This window comes from Ochotona princeps, chromosome 2 (genome assembly GCF_030435755.1).
Source record: "Ochotona princeps isolate mOchPri1 chromosome 2, mOchPri1.hap1, whole genome shotgun sequence".
In the NCBI taxonomy this organism is placed as follows: domain Eukaryota; kingdom Metazoa; phylum Chordata; class Mammalia; order Lagomorpha; family Ochotonidae; genus Ochotona; species Ochotona princeps.
Genome location: NC_080833.1, coordinates 64,181,352 through 64,203,621, shown reverse-complemented (window position 1 = coordinate 64,203,621; position 22,270 = coordinate 64,181,352). Strand labels below are relative to the sequence as shown.

General features: G+C 40.1%; 1 protein-coding gene across 3 annotated transcripts in view; it reads right to left on the bottom strand.

The window, feature by feature from the left end:
* ST6GALNAC5 (ST6 N-acetylgalactosaminide alpha-2,6-sialyltransferase 5) overlaps positions 1–22,270 on the bottom strand; it is a 167,597-nt gene that overhangs the window by 9,188 nt on the left and 136,139 nt on the right. Inside the window, exons 3-4 of one of the 3 annotated variants that reach the window (XM_004582111.2) lie at positions 11,863–12,272; positions 6,049–6,156 (exon numbers count right to left, since the gene is read on the bottom strand). In XM_004582111.2, the coding sequence (XP_004582168.2) occupies positions 6,049–6,156; positions 11,863–12,272 (518 nt within the window). The remainder of the gene's footprint in view (positions 1–6,048; positions 6,157–11,862; positions 12,273–22,270) is intronic. The other 2 variants (XM_058660876.1, XM_058660877.1) reach the window with 2 other exon arrangements.

Genomic DNA, 22,270 nt, shown 5'->3' with positions numbered 1-22,270 from the left:
CCTGTATAGAAATGGCAAGATTTACGGGTCTACTCTCTACAGCATAATGTATTTTGATGCTCTAGCTGTGCAACACGGCATTAATATTATCCAGTTTTCAGAACACTGATTAACCTAAAATTAGGTGACGAAGGCGGGTGTGGGGGACTGATGCCCTTTCTCTGAGAATCTCATGCCAGATTTGGGTCAGAATAAAAGACATTGGCTACCACTGACTTCTAGGACCCCCTTGAAATACAAATATGCATTTGTTCATTACACTTTTCAATCAGCTGGCACTTTTGGCCTTATGATAATAAATTTAGAATTAATCACTCAAATAAACTCAAAGTTTTCTTGTTGTTATCATTGCACCAATCTCTTTGGTTATAAGCCATGCGCCAAGCACATGAGGTGACTGAACATGACCCCTTCAGCCCACTCTTTCAGATACAACAGTTGTTCCTCTTCACACTCTCCTAGACCATTCACCTGAGCCAGAACTACTGGGAGCAATGAGCCCTACTCTACTTTCATTCCAGCCCATCTTGCTGATTGATGTGTCCAACTCCTTCATTTGTTGAAGACCAGAGTGGGAGAGAGAAGCAGATTTGATATAACCAAAGTAGGGATGAAAAAGTTGCATCCTGCTCAAGTGCCATATAGTCATTGTTGGACTATGTCAAGTGTTGAGTAAGAAATGGCCTGCCACCATGGCCTCAGCTCCCATGGATGGCTTAAACAGGAATATGGAGAGGTTGTTTTCCCCAAGGAATACACATGCTTGACATTTTAGGGAGCTACTAGAAGTTTTCCTGCCAATGAATCACTGTTGGAAGTAATTCCTGCACTTAGTACTTGATGGAAATGACAGCTCCAGTTTTGAAAGGGTGCATATTCTACCCAGACCATCTTGTAGCTGAAGCACTTATGGATTGTTTAGGTGTTTCTCTCACTCAGAATGTAATTCAGTCTCCTGTTCCCTTTCTGCTTACACCCACTGTATCACACCAGGAACATGGCCACAGAGATTTCCTTTGGCCTCTGCTGTCCTTAGCTATTACAAGTGATTATAAGGTAAGGTTAGTGCTTTGTTTCACTGGGCTCAATCTTTCTGGCAAAAAGGAGGTAATCTGTTTGAAAAAACACATGAGAATTTGATTTAGGGTGCAAATAAGTATGATTGTGTCTTATGCTAGAAATCACAAGAAACTATTTATAAAATAAATCCACTCAAAATTCAGAGGCAAAGGTTGCAAGAACTGTGGATCCAAGGCAGTAGCTATTAGGTGGAGAATGAATATTCTCTCCCATCGGCATCTCTGTCCGTCATGACTAGCCTATGGTCCAGGGAGACGCGTGTGAATGAAGGTGGAGACTCTGCCTTATGTGTCTTTGATCACCTTCCCAGGGCATGAGTTAGTAGAATGAATGAAAGCCTCTCCACAAAATTTAGTTAATGGCTTCTTTTGTGGGTACTACTTCTTAAAGTGCTGAAACAGTTCGTTGTCAAAAATAAACAGTTGGTTCCCTCTTGCTAGCTGAAATCATGGATCATGTGGCTTAGCTTTCTGTCCATTAGGAGATGGGGAACTTTAAAGAAGCAAACTTCAGAATGGCTGGGTACATTATGGGCAACCCATGGGACAACCTACAAGGAGCTAGGAGCTGTGGAAAGCCAGTTCTGAATGGGGAAGAAAATTGTGATCTTGTTCACATAAAGGTCACACAAATGTCTCCCTTTTCAGGAAAACATCCACCTTCTCCACCCCTCTCCGATAAGCCTGACCCTGGGTACTTCTAAAAACTGTGCTAATGGGTGCCCATACTTGCAGATCACTGATTTCTTTCAACCTTGGTAACTTCAGTGTGCACAACATACTCTCAGAGAATGATAGGCATTTGTTGTCAACCATCTCTGGAACTAATTCTCAAGATGTTGTCCTCACCATTGCACAGATATGAAAGCTAAGGCTTCGCAGATTAAGTAACTTACAATTAAGTAACTTGCCCTAGTCTGTAAGGCTCCATGAGGTAAAATAATTATGTCAGTGACAATTTCTGTGAAGTCAAGATGGTTGTTTTCACTGTTTTAAAAACCCTTCACTGCGGGGGCCTGGCACAGTAGCCTAGTGGCTAAAGTCCTTGCCTTGCATGTGCCTGGATCCAATATGAACGGCAGTTTGTATTCTGGCTACTCCACTTCTTTCCAGCTCCCTGCTTGTGGCCTGGGACAAACATTAGAGGATGGCCCAAAGCCTTGGGACCCTGCACCCATATGGGAAACCTGGAAAAAGCGCCTGACTCCTGGCTTTAGATCAGCTCAGCTCTGGCTGTCCATTGAGGCCATTTGGGGAATGAAGCGGCAGATGGAATAACATTCTTTCTGTCACCTTTTCTCTCTGTAAATCTGACTTTCCAATTAAAAATAAACAAATCTTAAAAAAATAAACCTTCACCACAGCACTAAAGATATAGAAAAAGACAACATTAATTACTGGCAATGATTGGCAAGCACCTGCTATATACTGGCACCATAAATATCTTCAGCCCAGTGCACATGGGTTGGAGCATTGAAACAAACACACACAACAGTATCAAGCCAAACACATGGAGTCCTCCAGAAGTTTATGCTTGAGTAGATTTAATCAGATTCAGCTATGCTCTTTCAGAAAACTGTCCCTATTCAAATTTGGTCCTACTTAGATTCTATGTCTCATGACACATGAAGCACTCTTTGAGCCTCTAATAGTTCAGCTTCTTTCATAGTAAAGAAAACAGGGTAATTATCATACCAAAAGCAACACTAGCTTTTGTGTTTGTATTTCATTTTTATGTGGTGGATACTGTTTGCAAAGATCTTTGGGCTCTTATGCGAGGATTGCAAAAGCTGACTCCTTTTACAGTTACATGGCAAGTGGTTTTGCCAGGTTAATTAATTAATTCACTAATTAATTATGTTGTGGTAAAGTTGGTCATACATACCTCTAGAAAGAAAACTCATCTATTTCTTAAAATTTCTTTGTCACCCATTTTTCCCTAACTTAATCCTTCCCATCCTGATCAAGTATGTATACATCACCATCATAAAAAAGATACCATTCTCTTAAAAAATTTCTTTATCTCCAAATACTTCCCTTTTTTTCTCTTTTATTTATTTGAAAGGGAGCATTAAAGAGAAAGAGGTCTTCTATTTGTTAGCTCACTCCCCGAGATTGCCACAACATCTTGGCCTGTGTCACACCAAAGCTAGGAACCAGAATGCCATCTGGATCTCCCAAGTACTTGACCCACCATCCACTGGTTCCCAGGCTGTTTACCACGACTGAAAGTGCAGTAGCTGGGGCTTGAACAGCTGAAAGTGCAGTAGCTGGGGCTTGAACAGGAACTCCTACTTAGGTCATAGGCCTTCCAAGTAACAGCTGAAGTCACCCCCTTCAAATTCTTAATGTCCTTCAGGGTAACTTTCAAGTGCTTGTGGTAATACTCATAATATTATTTTATACATAGTATTATGTCTGTTATGATATGATAACAGTATGCCATGATAGGAATCTTTCTGGAGAACTAACTTTGTGCCGGGCAGGGTATCAAATACTCTCCATCCCTTGTCTCATTTAATTCTCACCATAACTTGGTTGCTTTTATCATTTTTTTTCTCTTTTTTACAGATGAGGAAAAGGCGTTACCGTCACAGTCATTAACTTGACACCTGGCAGTTCAGCCAATATGTCCTGCAAATGAAGATGAAAGTAACTGAGGCATCAGTTTTGCTGCTCTGGTCTTCTCTGTCTATCTTCCCCCAGACAGGCAGGTATTATGGGGGGATAGCAGGATGCACTCTCTACTCCAAGTTTCTCCCTGTCATGGTTTTGTTTGTTTGTTTGGCAGCAATTGAACATAGGCATCTTTTTAAACCATTCTTAATGAATGTGTCTTGTGCAAACAGCTATGGGATCGTCCCCAGCATAGCTGAAGGACAGAAACTCAGAGCTGGTGGCAACATATGGTGCCTTGACATTATCTTAATTTTCTTGTTAGTACCATTCAAAGAATTATTTCCACCCTACTGTACAGGAAGTCTTGATGAACTAATTCTAAGTAAGCGAAATGACAGGTTAACTTGTCTTTCATTAGTTTTCCATAATAAAGGAATAATTTCTTGAATACTCTAAGTCATTAGCATTTCAATTTATTCATGCGTTCTTTTGCTGGCATCCTAATGGCAACAGTACATAATTATATCTATCGTACAAACATCAGTGTTGAAGGGTCCTTGCAAATCATAAGTGCTGCTCCCTTGCCTTTGTTGGCCTGTTAGTTTGTGAGGAAAGATTTTTTTTTTTTATGCCACTCTACCTACTCTTTGCAATAAGTTGGTAAATATGGAAATAAAGCCAGTGAATTAAGTGCTGAGCAACTGGGTGAGGATCCAAGCTAACTTGCCTCATGCTTGTCATGTCTTAGGTGCTGTTCCAAAAACTTAACATATATTAGTTTACTTAATGTTCCCACAACCCTCTGAGATAGAGTCTGTTGTTATACACACTTTTGCAGATGAGGGAGTTGAGACACAGATGGATCAAATGACAGTTCAAGGTCTTACTAGTGCCAGACTGGGCATTGTGCTGTGCAGTCAGTCTGGCTCCAGCATCAGCTACTCATCGAAAGTTGGCTTTCTCCATACCTCTCCTTCTCTTCTTTATATTTTACATATCAACTGGCATTGCTTCTGCTCTGGATCTTCATATTAAAAAACAGAGATGGAAGACAGGTGGCAAAATGGTAATGGCATTGCTGTGGTTTGAATGTCCTCACCCAAATTCATGTTGAGATACAGCCTCCACTGTGAGGTGTTTAGAGACAGACAGGTAGAATCTTTAAGAGGTGATTAGGTCATGGGAAATTTGCCCTTGTGAATAGATAATGAGTTAACAAGTCTTCTCTAGGGTGGGCCTATCATAAAGGTCAGGTTGGCTCTATCTACGTGTGTCCTTCCTGCCATGAGATGCCCTGTTCCACCTCCAGACTCCATAACACATTCCTAGGACCATGAAAACCTTCCACTGTGTCTCTCAAAGCAGGTGAAGTGCCTTAACCTTGGATCTTTCAGATTCAGGACCATAAACTGAATAAACCTCTATTCTTTATAAATGAGCCAGACTGGTGTTTTAAATTACATAGCAACAGAAAACAGACAACACAGACATGATTAAGTGTTCTTACTCATCCTTGCTCAAAATCATGACAGTGTAGTCTCTATCTAAAGACCCATGGCTTGTGTGATATTGTTAACTTTAAGATACGTATAAGTTTATGTAAATTTATGTTTTAATTAGAAGGTTTAAAAATGTCTCCAACCTTAAGTCGACCACGTGAAGACCAGGAACATTCTTGAATACAAGAGCACTTTCTAGTTGATTGTCTTCACCACTTTTTCTGGGTGAATTTTTGAGGGGGTTTCCACAAACCAGACCTTGACAGTTCTCGCTCAGAGAAGTGTTAGTACACATCAGACCCTGCCTGGGCTTATAGCTGGAGGGATTTAGATAGCCATACAGATGTCTGCATATTTCCCTTTAAGAGACACTGAATAATTCTACTGAGGTTTTGGTCATAAGCCTAGAGACTTAGGCTATTGGTGTAGCAAAAGAAAGAAACTCAGAGGAACAGTTTAATTTTAGAAAGCAAAGCTCACTGTCAAAAGAATTGCTCTCTTTGGTTCATTAGAAAATTACCACATTCTTTTCAAAGAAGAACAAAACTAATATTTCTTAATGCTGCTCACTGTTAATATTATGCCAATTATTGTGTTACTTTTGGCTAATAAATATTCAAAGGATAAATGAAGCCCACAAGATGGATTAATTCTCCAGCAACACAAACAAAAACTCTCAATATTTTACACTACTTAATTAAATGCTGTTGTTTCTAGAACCAGTACTTGTGACATACTAATTAATTGCTTCCAGAACACAGTTAGACATGTCTTGCGGTTGATATTCAAAACCAGATTTATAAACCCTGCACAGTACTGTTGATGATTTACATTTGCAGAAGAACTCCTACCTGCAGAAGTCCGGGGGCACCATGCCATAAACATTGATCCTGTCACAGAGTTCCAGCGCAATTGTCATGGTGAACCAGCCAGTGCTCAGCCAAGTGTTGGAGATCTTCCTGGAAGGAACCAAAATGAAGCCTGCCAACTGATAGAATAATCATTGCAACAGGCACAGTCTTGCTCACTATCATCCTGAATCCATTGTGGAGTAGGCTGACCATAAACAGACATGCTCTTGACCTGTTTGTCTCTCCATGTGGTAAACGTATAGAACTTTATCACAATGAAATCTCTTAACAACACCAAGAAATCATGCAGAATAATCATTAACTGACATTTACTCTCCATTATGATAAATTGTGGATACTAAATCATGTTCAAGAGACTTCTACATCTGCAAAATCTTCGAAGCTAATGGTCAATATTTCAGTATTTAGTTGTATGTTGACATAACTCAATTTCTTGTAGATGGCAATGTCTGCATGACAATTCTTTATTATCTAGACTATTTGGCTAACTAGAAATTCTTCTCTTGAAATGGCTCAGATAATGAAGAGCTTATGAAATATGAATGAATGTATAGATCTGTTAGTATATTAATTGATGTATTGATCAATCAATTGCAGGGCAAAAGCTTGCTTTCAAGTAGCCTAATGAATAATGTCTTGATTGAATGTCTGTCTTTATGATGAATCCACTCATTTGGAAAGACGTTAAGGACCATAGGAAAAAGGCCACAGGAATGCTTATACTTAAGTGAATATTTTCTTTATTTTTATCTCCAAACGTTTAGGACCCTCTGAAAGGTTTTATCAGAAAGTCCCAAATTGAATGATTTAAGAAATGTGTCCATGCATTCTTCCATTCATTAATTTTCTCATTCATAAATCTGCACATCCCTGTGTCATGCTTGTTGCTAACCGTGGAGACAGAATAGCAAGGTCTACACTGAACCTACGAGAACAACTCATTGGCTTCCCATGCTGTGCTGCGACTGATATTAATTTCAATTCTTCTGGGATTGCCGCTTTTACTTCTCTTTTTTTTTTCAGGACTTACGCCATGCCTCATTAGCCAGTTTCACACACTTTCTCCCCAAGGTCAGACTGTCTGACTTTGTGCAGCCAGAGCACCATATGTGATGTGAATAACAGAATTGCAAAAAGGCTTTCCACCTGCCCTGTGTTACCCCTTTCCTTAAAGAGCAGAAGACTTTTGTTAAGCACTTTGCATTATTTCCATTTGACATAAGGACCAAAGTAGAGGAAAAGAGAAAGGAGAATATTTTAAGGAGTCCTTTGTTTTGTCAAATATTTGACAGGCAGGAACAATTTTGTCCTTCCTGAGCTCCTGGCCTCACCTTTCTTATTCTCTAGGCTCTGCTCAATCCTGGGTCTCTTATGTGCTATTTTGTCCTGTCCCAGTAGCATTACAAGAAACAGGGAAACAGAGGACCTTAGGAAGTCCATGAAAAATACATGTTCTAAAAAGAGTATGTATGGATCTCTGGTTTTTGGCAGTAAAATAAACTTACCTCTTAATTTTCCATGAACATTTTGAAGTCCCCTTATATGTACACAATCTTCAAAAGATGGGGATCACATGGGCTTGAATCTTACCTGGCTCTATCATAACCAACTGAATGACAACCTGAGATAGATTATTGCTGATCTCAGACTCTAAATTTCTTGTTTATAAAGCAGAAAATGTAACTCCAATCTGTGAGCTTATTGAGAACTAAATGAGAGAACATCTCTGAAAAGCATCCAGCTGGTGCATTGATACATCCAATTCTCTTCCCTCTCTCTTGGTTGCTAAGTGGAGCAAATATAGTATGTCAGCCAGTCCTTTCTATGCTTTTCAGTATCCATAATCAGTATCCTTCCAACTCTGAGTTCTTGCAGATGCCACAAGCAGTAGTTATGTCCATAACTACCAAATTCAGTAGGTACACAGGTATTAACAACACAGGTATTAACAACCTACATCTTTTTCACAAGGGCTACATAGTCATAAGACCGAAGTAACTAGGATGGAGAAGTTGAGTGTGTGGTAAAAGAAAACAAAAGGACTCTTTTCCTTCAGCTAGAGGCTCCTTCACTACTGTGCTGTTTCAATGGGTTGGACAGTTGGTCCAGACCTAATTGAGTGAATATGTAACTGAGTGCAACCAGACCCTGGAAGACAATGAGAGCTTACTTGAACTGTCTGGTCCTGAGCTGGGAATCAAGCCTAAAGCCCCCTTTAAAGCTAGTGGAGACACCAAAGTTTATCCCCAGGGGGTGTCGTTTTGGTTTCCTTTGTGTAATTCTGGAGGTGTCATCAGCTGTAGTCTGGCATTCTAGGGTGGGGAGGTGGTGGTGGTAGGGGGAGATGTGGCAGGAAGAAGCTTGCTGGAAAAAGATGGAGAACATAAAGTAGAGGACTAAAGGAACTAAAATGAAGAATTCTTTGAAAGCACCGCTTAGAATTCGCCAGACTTCCTTAATAATAGCCTTTTGCTAACACGTGCTATAGAAATGCAACTGCTTTGCACTGTCTTCCCAAAAAGATTTCATTTCTTTTCCCAACAAAGGAATATCTACTGTTTTTACACTTAATCAGCTGTAATGAAAGAATATGAAGAGCTGTCATGTGCTTATTAGGGAAAATTATCAGATATTCTTTTATATGATGAAGTAACACACTGCGCTGATAATTCTATAGTGCACACTAAATTACAATTAAAGGCCTTTCTACTCTACCAGAATCTCATTTATAACCTCTATGGAAATATTCTTCCTGCAGTTATTTCATTTATACTTCCTTTATCTAATTACTATAATATTGGTTCTGAATTTTATTTTCCTAATGCACCCTTATTCAATTACAAAGTTATTTTCAAGTACAGTTACTTTCGAATATCAAAGAATACTGCTTGGCCATCTCGGTCGTTTGTCATGCTCCTTAATTGTGGATTGTTCCTGAGCCATTTTCCCTTCCATCTTTAAGTAGCGCAAACTATAAATCAGAATCTATTGAATTATCCAATTTCTTTGAAATATTAGTCTGAAACAAATATCATGATCTTAAAGTATGGAAATTAGGTATTCCACACTTTGTGTATCCTCAATGCATGTTTTGTTGGGTTTTGAGAAGAAAGACATACACAAAGAAAATACTCTCACACACTAATTCTTTGTTTTAATTTACATAATTAGCTTTGTTGTGAAAGGCACTGTTGTGTTTTTGACTTTCCTTTTTCAGCACGTAGTAACCTACAGGTTATTATAGATACATAACAGTCAGTATGGTGTTAACTTTTGAAAGTTTTCTAAAGGTGACTGGAAGAAAGTTTATAGAAGTAACAATGTACTTAGTTACCTTACAAATTTATAATTATGGTTTCTCTGAGTGGGGGGCTGGGTGGGCCCTACAGGATGGATGTTTGCAGAGTTACCATTAGCCAATTAACAAAAAAAACCTTGGCGCCTTCCTTACCAAGACTACTAGAAACAGAGACTTCCTTAGAATTTAATGAATAGGCTTTGTCTTGATGTAAGATGATTTCCTACAGATCCTAAGTGACCCAAGGAGATGATGATTTAGTCTCTAAATGATGAATTTAAAATAATGAATCCCTAAGGATATCCAGAGAAATGTATAATTATCCTAAATAGCTAACCCTGCAGCAGAGGATCATGAAAAGTTTCTTTTAACAAATAGTCATTATCAAAAAGAGAGAGAGAGAGAGTGAGTTTCCTCCTGAAGAGGCAGTTTCTACTGAGTTTTTGAATTTTCTAGCCAGGAAAAAATGAAATAACTCTAGGCACCTCAGGCCCCTTCATCTCTTATAAACTTCTTGGTCAAGAACTCACTCAGATAAGGGCACTTTCTGTATTTGGGGGTCTTAAGGGCAACATTGTCCTGGAATTTTTGCTGTCTTGTACTAGTAGCCAGGATGCCCAGAGACATCCACTGGCAGGGCTAAGCTTGACCTTCTGCTTGACAACAACAATTTTCTCTCTCCTGTTTTTCTCAGACCCCAGGCCTTCTCCTGCAGGTTCGAGCTCTCATACAGTCATGAATTTTCCAGGGTTAAAGAAGTTCCTTCATACACAAAATTGGAGGTCTATTTGTCATGCCTTAAGACACGGTTCTCCAATAGCGAGCTTCCAAAAAATGGATTTATAGTTTATACTCTTATTTTTACTTATCTTATTAGTTTTATCATAAATGATTCAATAGCTGTTTTTTTACAGGAAAGAGGAATGATATTTTTAAATGTACATTAAGTGTAAATCTTGTGTTTTAGAGTTAAAGAAGCAGGGACTTTTGATTTTTTAGAGCAGGCCACCATGTCCTTTTCATCAAAACGCTAACATGTTATCCAGCCTGAGCAAGGTCAGACACCTGGGGAGTGACGGAGCCAGATCTCCAACCCAGAGTTGTGTATCTGGAGCAGACCACACTGCACCTGTTTGCAGTGAGCTGTCCTTTATCCTGTTCAGGCTTGGCCAGCTCATGATCCTTCATCTCTCAATTTCTTGTGCCAGCCCCCTCTAGTCCTCCTGACTGTAGCCATGGCTGGCTTTTCTCCATCTCTCTGAACATTCTCTCAAGGGTGATCCCATGGTCCTTAAGTAAATCTCTCTCTCCTCCTTTCAGGTCCTTCCTTAGGTAAATGCAGAACTTATTGGTTGGAGATTTAAGTTAAATACAGGTTATTGGAAAATGTTTCTGCTATCTCTTAGACCAGTAATTTTCAAAAATGTCCAAACTGTGGTAGAAAGCACATCTCACATCATAGTTCAGAATACGAAGGCGCTTCAAAATTTTCACAGAAAATTCATATTATGAAATCACTGTACAGATTAAGTTTTTGCGCCAACATATATCTTGTAATTTCATTGTCCCAAATTTTGAATTACTCCTATATGTGTTTTTCAATTCATTTCATTTTTAAGTGTGTGATTCAGTGACTTTTAAAAAAACACATTTACAGGTGAAAACCACTAACTCCAGAATATTTTTCAGACCTCAAAAAGAATCTATCTCTACCAAAGTGAAATAAAAGTTTCATGAAATAATACTTGGACTTACTATGTATGATGGATGCTGAAGTGGTCTGTTCTATTCCATTCCATTTCATTCTACTTCATCCCATTACTTTAGAAAATAATATTTCAAGGCTCACTGCATTGATTTCAACTCTTAAGACTGGGTTGTAACGAAACATTGTCACAGGTCACAGAGTATCTCCCTGCCTCACGTGTTCTAGCACCGTTCTCTTCACTGGGCATGACCCTCAGCACAGCCACCACTACCTGGTGATGTCTCTGCTTTTATTTTCTTGGAGGTCAGGACTTTTGCTTTTGACCATTTCTCCAGTGCCAGGTGCACTGCTAAGTGAGCAGTTGGTACTCAGTAAATATTGGGTTGGCTGAATAAATGTTTGCCTTTGGAGGGAAAAGGGAAACCCCTGCACTTCCTTTTGGATATTGTTCCCACATGTAAAACAAAACCCATGAAAGTTTTTATACTGCACTTTTTTGTTACCAATGTTGGTCAGCAACTATGCAGCTTCCTTCTTACAAATAGGGATTAGGCCCTGAATGATTCACACAATTGTCCCAATAGGTCATGTCCTCTGGCTGTATAAATTCACTTGCAGCAGTACCATCACCAGAAGGACCCTTCATGTGATCACCAGTAATGACATAACCAGCAAGGTCTGCAACAAAAACCCTTAGCCAAAGTTTTGCTTTTGTGAAATCGGCTAACAATGACCTGTCCTCGCCCTCCCTGCCATGCCAGCTGTCTCCTCTTCTGTGCCTCCGTACCTGTCTTTGCCTGTCTCCTGCTTGAACAGCTCATCGAACTGCAGCATCTTGTGGCGTGTGATCATGAAAGCCTTCAGCTGTGGTAACACCTGGCTGAGCAGTTGCAGATTGTTGTAGACCTGGCCTTTGCCGTCCCGCCGCATGTAGCTGCTGGGGCCCCAGAAGATGAACACAGTGCCTTGGCTCACATTGAGCAGGTCATGGCGGTTGCGGAGGATCCTCTGGATGCTGGAGTGGGCGATGACCCTTAGGCTGGTGCGATTGCCAACGTCACGCCCATAGCCACGAGTGGGGGCATCATTCATACGAATGACACATTCTGTCTGGTCAATCTGGGGTCCTTGCCGACTGCGCAGCAGGTGTCCTGAGCTGGTCACCAGGGCACAGTCCCTGCAGTGCATTCTCAGGGGCTGGAAGACATGGGGAGAAGAATGTCAGGAGCAAAAGGGCCTAGCAGGTTGCTTCTCTGTCTTGGGAATAGGGAACCAACCTCCATCTTTCTCCCTCATTCCAGGTATAACAACATTTCTGCTCTGACATCACGGACTGGCACATTCTCTTCTGCAGTGGTGACAGGCAGCATCAGACAAGACAGAGAGTTCAAACACTGATGTGTCAGCCATCAAACCGGGGCTTTGCTGATAGTAAATGACCAAGTCAACACATCAACCCAGCAAGGCTGCTCTTGTGCTTGCTTTACAGATGAAGAATCTGAGGACCAGAGATGGTGAGAAATTTGCTCAAGGATGCATGCATAGCAAGTAATAAGTCAACTTTCTAAAGGACTGGCACACTGAATCCAAAGTCACCTCCAAGTCAAAGTGAAGGCTAGACAAAATTATTGTGAAGATAACTGATGCTATCATGAGTTATTTAGATCAGTTTTCTTGAGTGCTGTACAAATTCCAACACCCTAGGTAATCATCATCTTGGAATCACATGGAAAGTGATTTGAAGATTGTAACCCCTCAAAAGCCTCATCTGCGCTCCACAGACCTCATCCAGGAATCGAAGGAACTGTACTCTTCCCCCATCTGTGAGGAACGTGTCATGCAAACACTTGTGGCAAGCAGTGTCCACCAAAGGCCACGTCAATAACAAGATTCAATTCAACACCCTGCACTTGTAATTTGCTTTATGAACACCTACATTTTAACAAATTAAACTTTCTCTTGTTCATGTTTAATGAGAAGTATCTCTTAGCCGCTATTTGAAGATCATGTAATTAGGTCCTAAGGCGAAGGCCAGCAAGTGCACAAGAAAATGACAGTCAAGATGTTCTGAAGGGATGTTACATTGCTGGAGTTTCCCCAGAGCCTGTGCCCTTCTCTGTTAACTTTGAACAGGAAGCACTAGTTCCCTGCACAGCCTCAGGAAATCAGATCTAATTTAATATTGCATATTCAGTTTTGCATCTACACTGGGAGTTTTCTCAGCCATGTCTCTGTCTTCACAACTGAGTCAAGAGTACTCAAGGGCAGCCACCTGCCTTGTTTCTGCCACCTACCAATCATGGGACTTGGCAAGTCACTAACCTTTACAATTTTAGTTTCTTAATATTTACCTGAGAATAAACTCCCTCTTCTATCTAGGTAGAAAAAGATGATACAAAGAGTACTAGACTAATAAATTTGAAACTGCCAAGAGTTGGCCTATAATATAACAATTGTATACAACTGAACTCAATCCTTATCATAGAACCTGCCATAATAATCACTCAACAAATGAAATGTGTGCTCTTAAGAGGATCAAAGTGGACCACATTATTGTTGCTCACTACATTAGTGCTCAACACCATGGGTTGACAATATATGCATTTGCTTGTGAATGGTGAGAATCTTAAACTTCATTTAACACCTCATTACTCTTCGCTGCCAGGTACTGTGCTAGGCAGATTGCAAAAAATGGGAAAGGCAGAACCCTTCAAAGTTTATACTCTACTGAAGGACAGATGATCAGTAAAAGAGTGCATGAAAGCCCAGCAGTATTGCAAGAGGGATCAGCTATCTGATATCTATTGAGTGTTTTTTATTTACCAGGCAATGTTCTGAGCTTTTTGTGTAATTTTGTTATTAATCTTTCAAATACTCTTCATTATCATCCTCATTCTACCAATGAGACTATTAAAGCATAGAATGGCAAAGTGATTTGTTAAGATTATAGTCAGAAAGCAGCAGAGGTGAGTCTTAACCCCAGCAAACCTGCCTGCAGAGCTGGTGGGATTGGATTAACCATTGTGCAGTGCAGTGGAATAAGTAGCCAGTGGAATATGTTGTTGCCTAACAGAAAGTTATCCTTCTTTCCTTCCTTCAGGAACCTTCAATGATCCTTTCTTAATTAGCAGTCCATTTACTGCTCTTGAGTCACCTGGTTGTATGGATGCAGTAAAATGGCAAGGATCTTCTATTCAATATTCTGTTTCTCTGAGGATCATTCAGAATGAACTCATTGAGCAGAATGCTGAGTCCGTGGTGGTGAAATGTGCAGATCTGATCTTCCCTTTGCGCAACAACTACATTCCAGATGTCCAGAAAGTGGTCTCTGACCCAGCAAACTGCTAGACCTATCAGTAAGGATTGCTCTGAATACCCTGGCTGAACTTCTGATGCAAGGGGCATCTTTGGTATGCCAAGGATGGGGAAAATAGTTAACATTTTTATTGGCATACCTCATACATAGATGCTAAAGATGGAAGATTTTTCTGCAATATTTTCAGTGGTGAAGTTTCCAATATGAGCTGAGTATTGAACTTGGTGCTGTTGATAAAAGGATGAGAAAGACCTTGCCTTTTTAAGGAATCCATGTTGTGGACTGAGTGTGTCCTAGAAAAATCACAGAAGAGGAAGTGCTGTCATATCATGCCAGCAGCAGAGACAGTTCAGAAGATAAGAGTGGAATGGAAGCTTTCCCGACCCAAACAGACCCTTGGTGATTCTTCTTCCAGTTACTAAATTCTGCAGATCATCAGGGTCCCTGTGAAATTGTGATTCCTTAGGTAACCATCCTTGAAGGGCGACACATCCTGTGACAAGCAGTGAAGAGACGTTCTGCTGTTTTCCCAATCTCTTTCTAAGTGTGCACTGCGGATTTGCAGTGTAGCAATGTTGGAATAAATGTCTTTATTTAAATTTATGTGTAAGATATGATAAGCTTGATACATCTGTCATAAAGTTGTCAGCTTTTCATCAAACTCATGTGGAAGGTCATGAGTTTCTACAAATGTCAGCGAAAATTTCAGTAGAAAAATATTTCCATTATTCCCCATGTAGTTTTTTTGCTTTTCATGTACTTTCTAGGTGCAAATTAATGTATATTCACCTTAATTCTCTTGGAAATACACAGTTTTTGGAAATTACACATTATTTCTCTTGAATCAAATATACACATCTGCCTTCCACAAAGGGTGATTTCTTTGTGTGTTTTTTGCATGTCTTTAAGTAGACTGTTTCTCCTCTTTTTAAATCTGCCTTTCAAATAAAAATAATAATATATAAATCTTAAGAAATAAGATGTAGATTGTTGAATTCATTTTTGTAGCTGTCTATTGGTTGAATTCTTTAAATTCTTGCCTTATGTAGAGGGTTGTATCAAGTCAACATTAATAAAATGCTAGAGTTTTTCTCAACAAGAAAATGTCACATTTTATGTATTGTAAATGTGGTTGGAACAAACCCTCCAAAAGTAGAAGGAGGAGGCAGAGGAGGAAGAGGTCGGTGGCATAAGATGAATGATAGGACTAGACTTTGAAGTGTGTTGTTTGGATTTGAAGGCTTTGGGGAAAATAGTCTCCGTTTACTAGAGATGATGTAGTCTAGTGGCTGGCAGGAAAAAAAGTGTCGCTGCGAAGGATTAGCAGAGGGGTGATTTTGGAGCTCAGTAAATCTGCCGTACTGATTCTGACACTTTTAGGGTGACTAACCAACCAGGTTTGTCAGGATTGTCTGGATTTTGTCATTGAAAGTTCCACATGCTGGGGAAATACTGTGCTCACCATGATATCTTTTCATGGAGAAGCCCAATTAAAAATTTCCTGCAAAAATGATAAGGGCCATCTGCAGATGTAACATTATTCAATAGTGAGTAATATCAAGAAAGTCAGTGTCTATGGTTGACTTTTTCACAAATGAGGGAATTAATTTTCTTACCCATTTCAAACAAGGAGAAGATCAACTAGACACTTTTGGCCAGATGACACTTCTTGGTCTATTTATTCAAAAGAACTTGCCCTAACACTTAACATACTCCTGAGGTTCTATATAGCTCAGTAAATGTGCTACATGAGGTTACTTTGCCAGTTCATCCAAGGTCACCAAAAATCATAGGCCCTGCTTTTTCTCATGATACTTACTGGAATAACCCTTTATTTTCTTGTGTGACCTATGATTGAAGACATTGTGCCGATTATCACTGAGAAAAACATTTTGGAGAAAGTTTCCAGCAGCATCTCTTTTTGCCCCAGCATTAATGATTCTGCTGTGATTTTCATAGCTCAAACTGATTGACCAGTGACATATATGTCATCTGGTGATATGCCAGAACCACATGTGCTGTCTCTTCTCTGTGTCCTTGACCCAGAAAGCAGCTTCAAACCCTTTTGGGAAAGGCCTAAATGGCTGTACCATGTTGACTCCTTAAGGTCACTGACACCATAAGAGTATGCAGGGGTCCACCTGCTCCTGAAAGTTTTTTTTTGTGTGTGTGTGTGTGATTCCTGTCTAGCTGCCTGAGCTCTATGGTATCAATTACCCATCCTTTGAGTTAATGCAGATGCATCAAACAATGCCAACAAGTTGAAGTCTGAATTATGCCTTAAGTGCCTTTTGGCAAGTGCTGCCAATAAAATGACAATAGATGTTCCAAATACAATGTTACACTTCCAGCAGCTGAAATAAGCATGTATCAAGGGCTGAACCACTTCCAAAAGAGGAAATAAAGTCTGGTCTAAGCATTTAGAGAGACTGATGATGCTTTGGAAGCACACTAAGAATTATACATATTATGTGACCTAGCTTCCCAGGAGATACCTTGTTCTCTGAGAGAACTGTGTCTGTCTATACCGTTAGAACACATAGTGTTTTAATAACACGGGTGGAAATAACCACGCTCTAGTGAGCTGAGATTCTGATGCAATATTTGCAGGTTCTTCCTTCAGGTACTCAGATGCTAGGTGGATGAATTCGTGAGACAGAAGTGGGAAGGAGAGACTCTGCCTAGCTTGTGAGATAGAACCTCATCAGGAATACAGGACGGGAGGCAGCTCCCTCCCCGGGGATGTGGTGCCCAGCCAACTCTTTTCTGACTTCTCCCTCACAGTGTCCAGACTTCCAGGTTCTGTGGGATATTTTCTTTAAAACCTCATTTGGTGAGGTTCTCTATCTAGTTATTGGTAGGAAGTAAGTTCATTTACATTAGGTCAATCTTGGTAAATCTCTCTTCCATGCTGACACATTAAAAGCATTTAATTAATGCCAAACAAATAGATGGATGATAAATGAATAAATGAAACCCAACCTCTTGATCTTCCTGTCTTCTGAGAAACATTATGTCCTGAGACACAAAACATAGATGTGTGTGATTCCCTAATAACTATTTGCCTACACCCAAACTCCTGATACTGATGCCACAGGAGGAAAAATGGAGAGTGGGCCAGAGAATCCTGCCTACAAGGAAGAAGGCTGTGAGCAGTTGCCTCATGGCAGCTTCTGGTCCAGGGAGCACTAATGGCCAGAGCCCAGGTCACTGCTTAAAATTAATGGCTAGCTAGGAAAATGGCCTGGGACACAGTAAATATTATTAAGCCTAGCCAATTATTAATTCCCAGTAAGAACTTGATGCTCAGGTCATTAGAGCTGTTGTGAAGTAAAAAATGTCCAGGATAATCCACAGCACACTGGAGGAGCTATCTACTCCAGCCAGCTCATGCTCAGAGCTGGGTCTAGAGTGGCACAGGTGAAAGAACGCTGGGCTGCCCAGCTCCTAGCAAAGTAAGTTGGCTCTCCATGCACACACACACCCAGGCACTGCACATACAAAAGTTCTTATTTATTTTTGCTGTCACTCTTGTTCTTTAAAGCTTTGTAAGCATTTGTCATTATTTCTGGAGGCAGGACAGTGTCTGTAACTCAGTGGGAGGCTCATGCATACTTTATAATAAATGAATCTCTCCTTCCACCAACCCCAGACTTCTGTACCCCATCAGGAAACAGCATAACAACTCAAAATCAGGAACTGGGTTGGCATGACAACTTTCATCAGGACTAACTCCTTTGGGCTGAAGTATCTAGATCAGTCCCTCTTGGGCAAGTAAGCTCTGGGAATCAAGGTCTGATTTTCTGTCACAACCCGAAAAACCAGAGCAAAAGGAATTCTCCCTGTGACCCAGCTGGTCTTCCAGAGCTTCCCTCAAGAGAATAGAGCAGGCTAAGTCAAATTTAACTTGACATCAAAACCACTCAGTTGATGTCCTTGCAAACATTTGCAGCATGGCAATATCAGGCTTCAATTCTTAAAATTCAGATTTATTTGAAAGAGGGAAGGGTACTTTACAGCATAATGCCCATTAGCTCAGTAATGAGCCTGGTCTTGCTCTGGGAGCTGCCTTGTAGTGTGGAGCAAACATGAGACATTAAAGAGCTTCAGGTGTTTCAAGAACCCCTGCACTTTCCAATCTGATGTTTTCCTGCAATTACTGGGCTTTTATTAGCTGTCAATCACAGTTCAGGCTGACGTGGTGTAAGCCATGCTGATTTTTAATGTGATCCACTAGAAAAATGTTCCTTGTTCAAGCCACTCCTTCCCCTTTTTCCCCAACGGCAAGCCTCGGTACAGAATTCACATCCAAGAGAGCTGCTCTGTCCACCAGACTCCATCTTACTGATTCCCACCCATTTACTGGCAAAGGTTGGATGAACTCCAGGGCAGGAGTTGGAACTAAGCAACATTTAAACTACGAATCTTTGCAGCTCCTGACTTTAAGCCTGCTTTTTCCATGCCTTAGGTGGATAATTTTGGGGCGAGATTATTTAATATTTCAGAGTCCCATTTTTCTTTCCTCTGTGCATGAACATATATAAAGCTCATCTAAAATGTTGGGATTGGAGGTGGGCATTTGGTAAAATCAGTAAGATGCCACTTGGGATGTCTACTTCTCATGCCAGAGCCTGAGCACAAGTCATTACTTTCCTGCCAATTGCCTGGGAGTTTCTGGGAGGCAGCAGATGAGGACTCAAGTACTTGGGCTCCCATCATCCTCAAGGGAGGCCAGGATAGGATTTCTGGCTCCCAACGTTGGCCTGGCCGGTCTCCAGATGTTGGGGGCCTCTGAGGAGTGAGCATGTAAAAAGGAGTGTCTCTCGAAAGATTAGTTACTCCTCACTAAGGTATTGAAGATTCTCTGCACACTCCTCCTAAAACTGTTCTGCTCCTCAAGTATTAGCATATGCCTTGTTAGAGTTATAAGCCTGTTTGGACTATCCTAAAATTTGCCAAGATCAGTAAAATCATGCTTCAATACTACAAACTGCTAAATATAAAAGTGGAAATAGACACGAGACAGCTGAATAGTACCCTATAACCATTTTAAGGTGTATAGCAGCCAGCTGTGTATAAACTAAAATTGAAAGTCAATGAAGTAGTCACAGGATGTAGTTAAAAATTTGCATTTTCTAACATATAGGTCACTCAGTACCATGTCAATTAATTCCATGATGTTGTAAATTGTCGATGATGTTATGTTGTGGCTTTTCATTGGAGAGGATGATATTCTGCCAGTTCTACTTTCAGACCAGGGATGGTCTCCCAAGAAAAATTTTGAATTTATCTGGACAATAAGATGCTGGACTTTATGCATGGTACATGCTTGCAGTGAAGGAATCATGACTGGATAGGAACTGTAATACTGCAACAAGGTGGAGGAATCCACCTTGGAGGTCGTGGAGGGGGTTGGGGGAATCCCAGAGCCTATGAAACTGTGTCATAAAACAAAATTAAAAAAAAAAGAGGGTCTCTCACTGCATCTTGCTTGTTTCTCTGCCTTTTGAATAAATTTAGGAAATGAACAAAATTAAACTGCTTATTCTTAAAGGAAGTTTTGCCAATCAAGGATTTCTTTCTTTCTTTCCTTCTTTCTTTCTTTCTTTCTTTCTTTCTTTCTTTCTTTCTTTCTTTCTTTCTTTCTTTCTGTCTTTCTGTCTTTCTGTCTTTCTGTCTTTCTGTCTTCCTGTGTCTTTCTTCTTTCTTTCTTTCTGTCTTGATTTGAGGTACTTAAATATTGCTTCCTACAGCAGCTATCTCACTATATTTTAAAATATTCTTCTTTATTTGAAAGATGGAGCTAGACTTAGAGCTGCAAAGAGAAAGACAACTGGTTCATTTCACAAATGGCCTCCATAGCAAAGGGTGGGCTAGGCTGAAGCCAGGACCTAGGAATTCAATCCAAAGTTCCTTCATGGATATCAGGGGCCTAAGTGCTTGAGTCATCATCCCCTACTTCCTCGGGTGAATGTTAGCAGGAAGCTGCAAAGAGTGGAGACAGATCTGGGACCCAGACACTCCAATGTGGGGTGTGCGAGTTTCAAGTGGCATTGTAAAATCTGTGCTAAATGCCTACACCCGAGGATCATTCTTGATACTGTTTTCCTATCTCCCCTCGACTCATCCAATCCCCTTGGATCTTCCTACATGCATCCCAAATTTTACTACCTCCCATCCTCACTACCTCTATCTAAGGTAACATCATCTGTAGCTTCTACAACACTTTTAGCTCTTAACTTTTCTTATTATCCACCTCTTCTACATTCCAGTCTCTAGCAATCTTCTGGAATGCTCTTAACAGGTAGATTAGATAATATCAGTCATCTGCTAAAAGTTCCCATAGCTTCCTATTGCACTGAGAACAAGAAACCAGAGTCTAAATGAAACTCTATGCCATAACCTGCAAGACCTGTACCTTCTGTTCTTGTGTATCCTTGCAGCATCTTTGTGCATAGCATTTTCCCGTAATCATGCTGCCACATCCCCAGTGCTTGCTACTGGAAGTGCTTTAAGGTAATCACTCCTGCCACACAGGCTACTTTTCCCATTATAGTATAATAATGTCTTTACATCTTTTGGGTGTTACTTAGGGAGGTTTTTTTTTTTCTTAAAATTTACTTGATTTTTATTTGAAAGTTAAAGTTAGAGAAGGACACACACACAGAAGGAGGGAGGGATGGAGAGAGAGAGAGAGAGAAACAGAGTGAGTGATATTCCATCTGCTGATTTACTCCTCAAACGGCCACAGTAGCTGGAGCTGAGTCAAACTGAAGCCAGATGCCCAGAGCTACTGCTGGGTCTCCCATGTGGGTGGCCAGGGTTCAAGAACTTGCACCATCCTTTGCTGCTTTCCTTGGCCATAATCAGAGTTCGGTCAGAAATGGAGCAGAAGGGACTTGAATCAACGCCCTTATGGGATGCCAGTACTGCAGGCAAACGCTGAGATAACTACTCCACAGTGCTGGCACTAGCTGGAGAGATCTTAACTTGCTACTTGAAATTATACCTCTTTGTAGCCTACTTTCACTCTTTCTTATTATTCAAGCTTTTTTCTTTTTTAAATCATGTAACATTAACTAAAATAATCACAACCATGGATTTGTGTGTCTGCATGTTTATCTTCTTTCTCCATTTTTAGAATGTAGGCGTCACAAAATGTAGAATTTTTGGCTTATTCACATGGTATCTTCAACACCAACAACAGTGTCTAGTACATAGAGGTTGTTCACCAGATATTTTTGAATAAATAATTGAATGGTAAAACATTGTACAACACTTCCCCCCATTGCCTGGCACATAGAGAACATGAAATCAATATGCTTATTAAGTATCTCAATTCTGCCAGTGTACCATGTATGCTACTTTTATTTTTGTTTTACTGGATTACTAGGTTTTAATGTCTAAGCATTTAGAATGATGTACATATGTCAACTTTAGCAATAATTGACCCTCAAAGACAGGCCTAAGAAATTCCATTTGTTTTTAAAATTTAATTTTATTCTACTTTTAAAATGAATTTTAAGCAGTTTTATTGACATATAATTTGCAGACTATAGCATTCACCCATTTTAAACATGGAGTGGGCAGCCATTACCACAATCTAATTTTAGGACACTTTTGTCATCTTGAGAAGAAACCGTATGTCCATTTATAGTCAATCTCTATTATATACCAGCCTCAGGCAATCACTGATCTGCTTTTTGTCTTCATAGATTAGCCTTTTCTAGACATTTCTCATAAATTGAATCTTAAAATATATAATAGCCACCTCCATCCCACCATGGTTTTATTTTCTGCAGTTTTATTTCCAACAGTTTCAATTACCAATGGCCACTATATCCAAAACTATTACGTGAAAATTTTCAGAAATAACCAA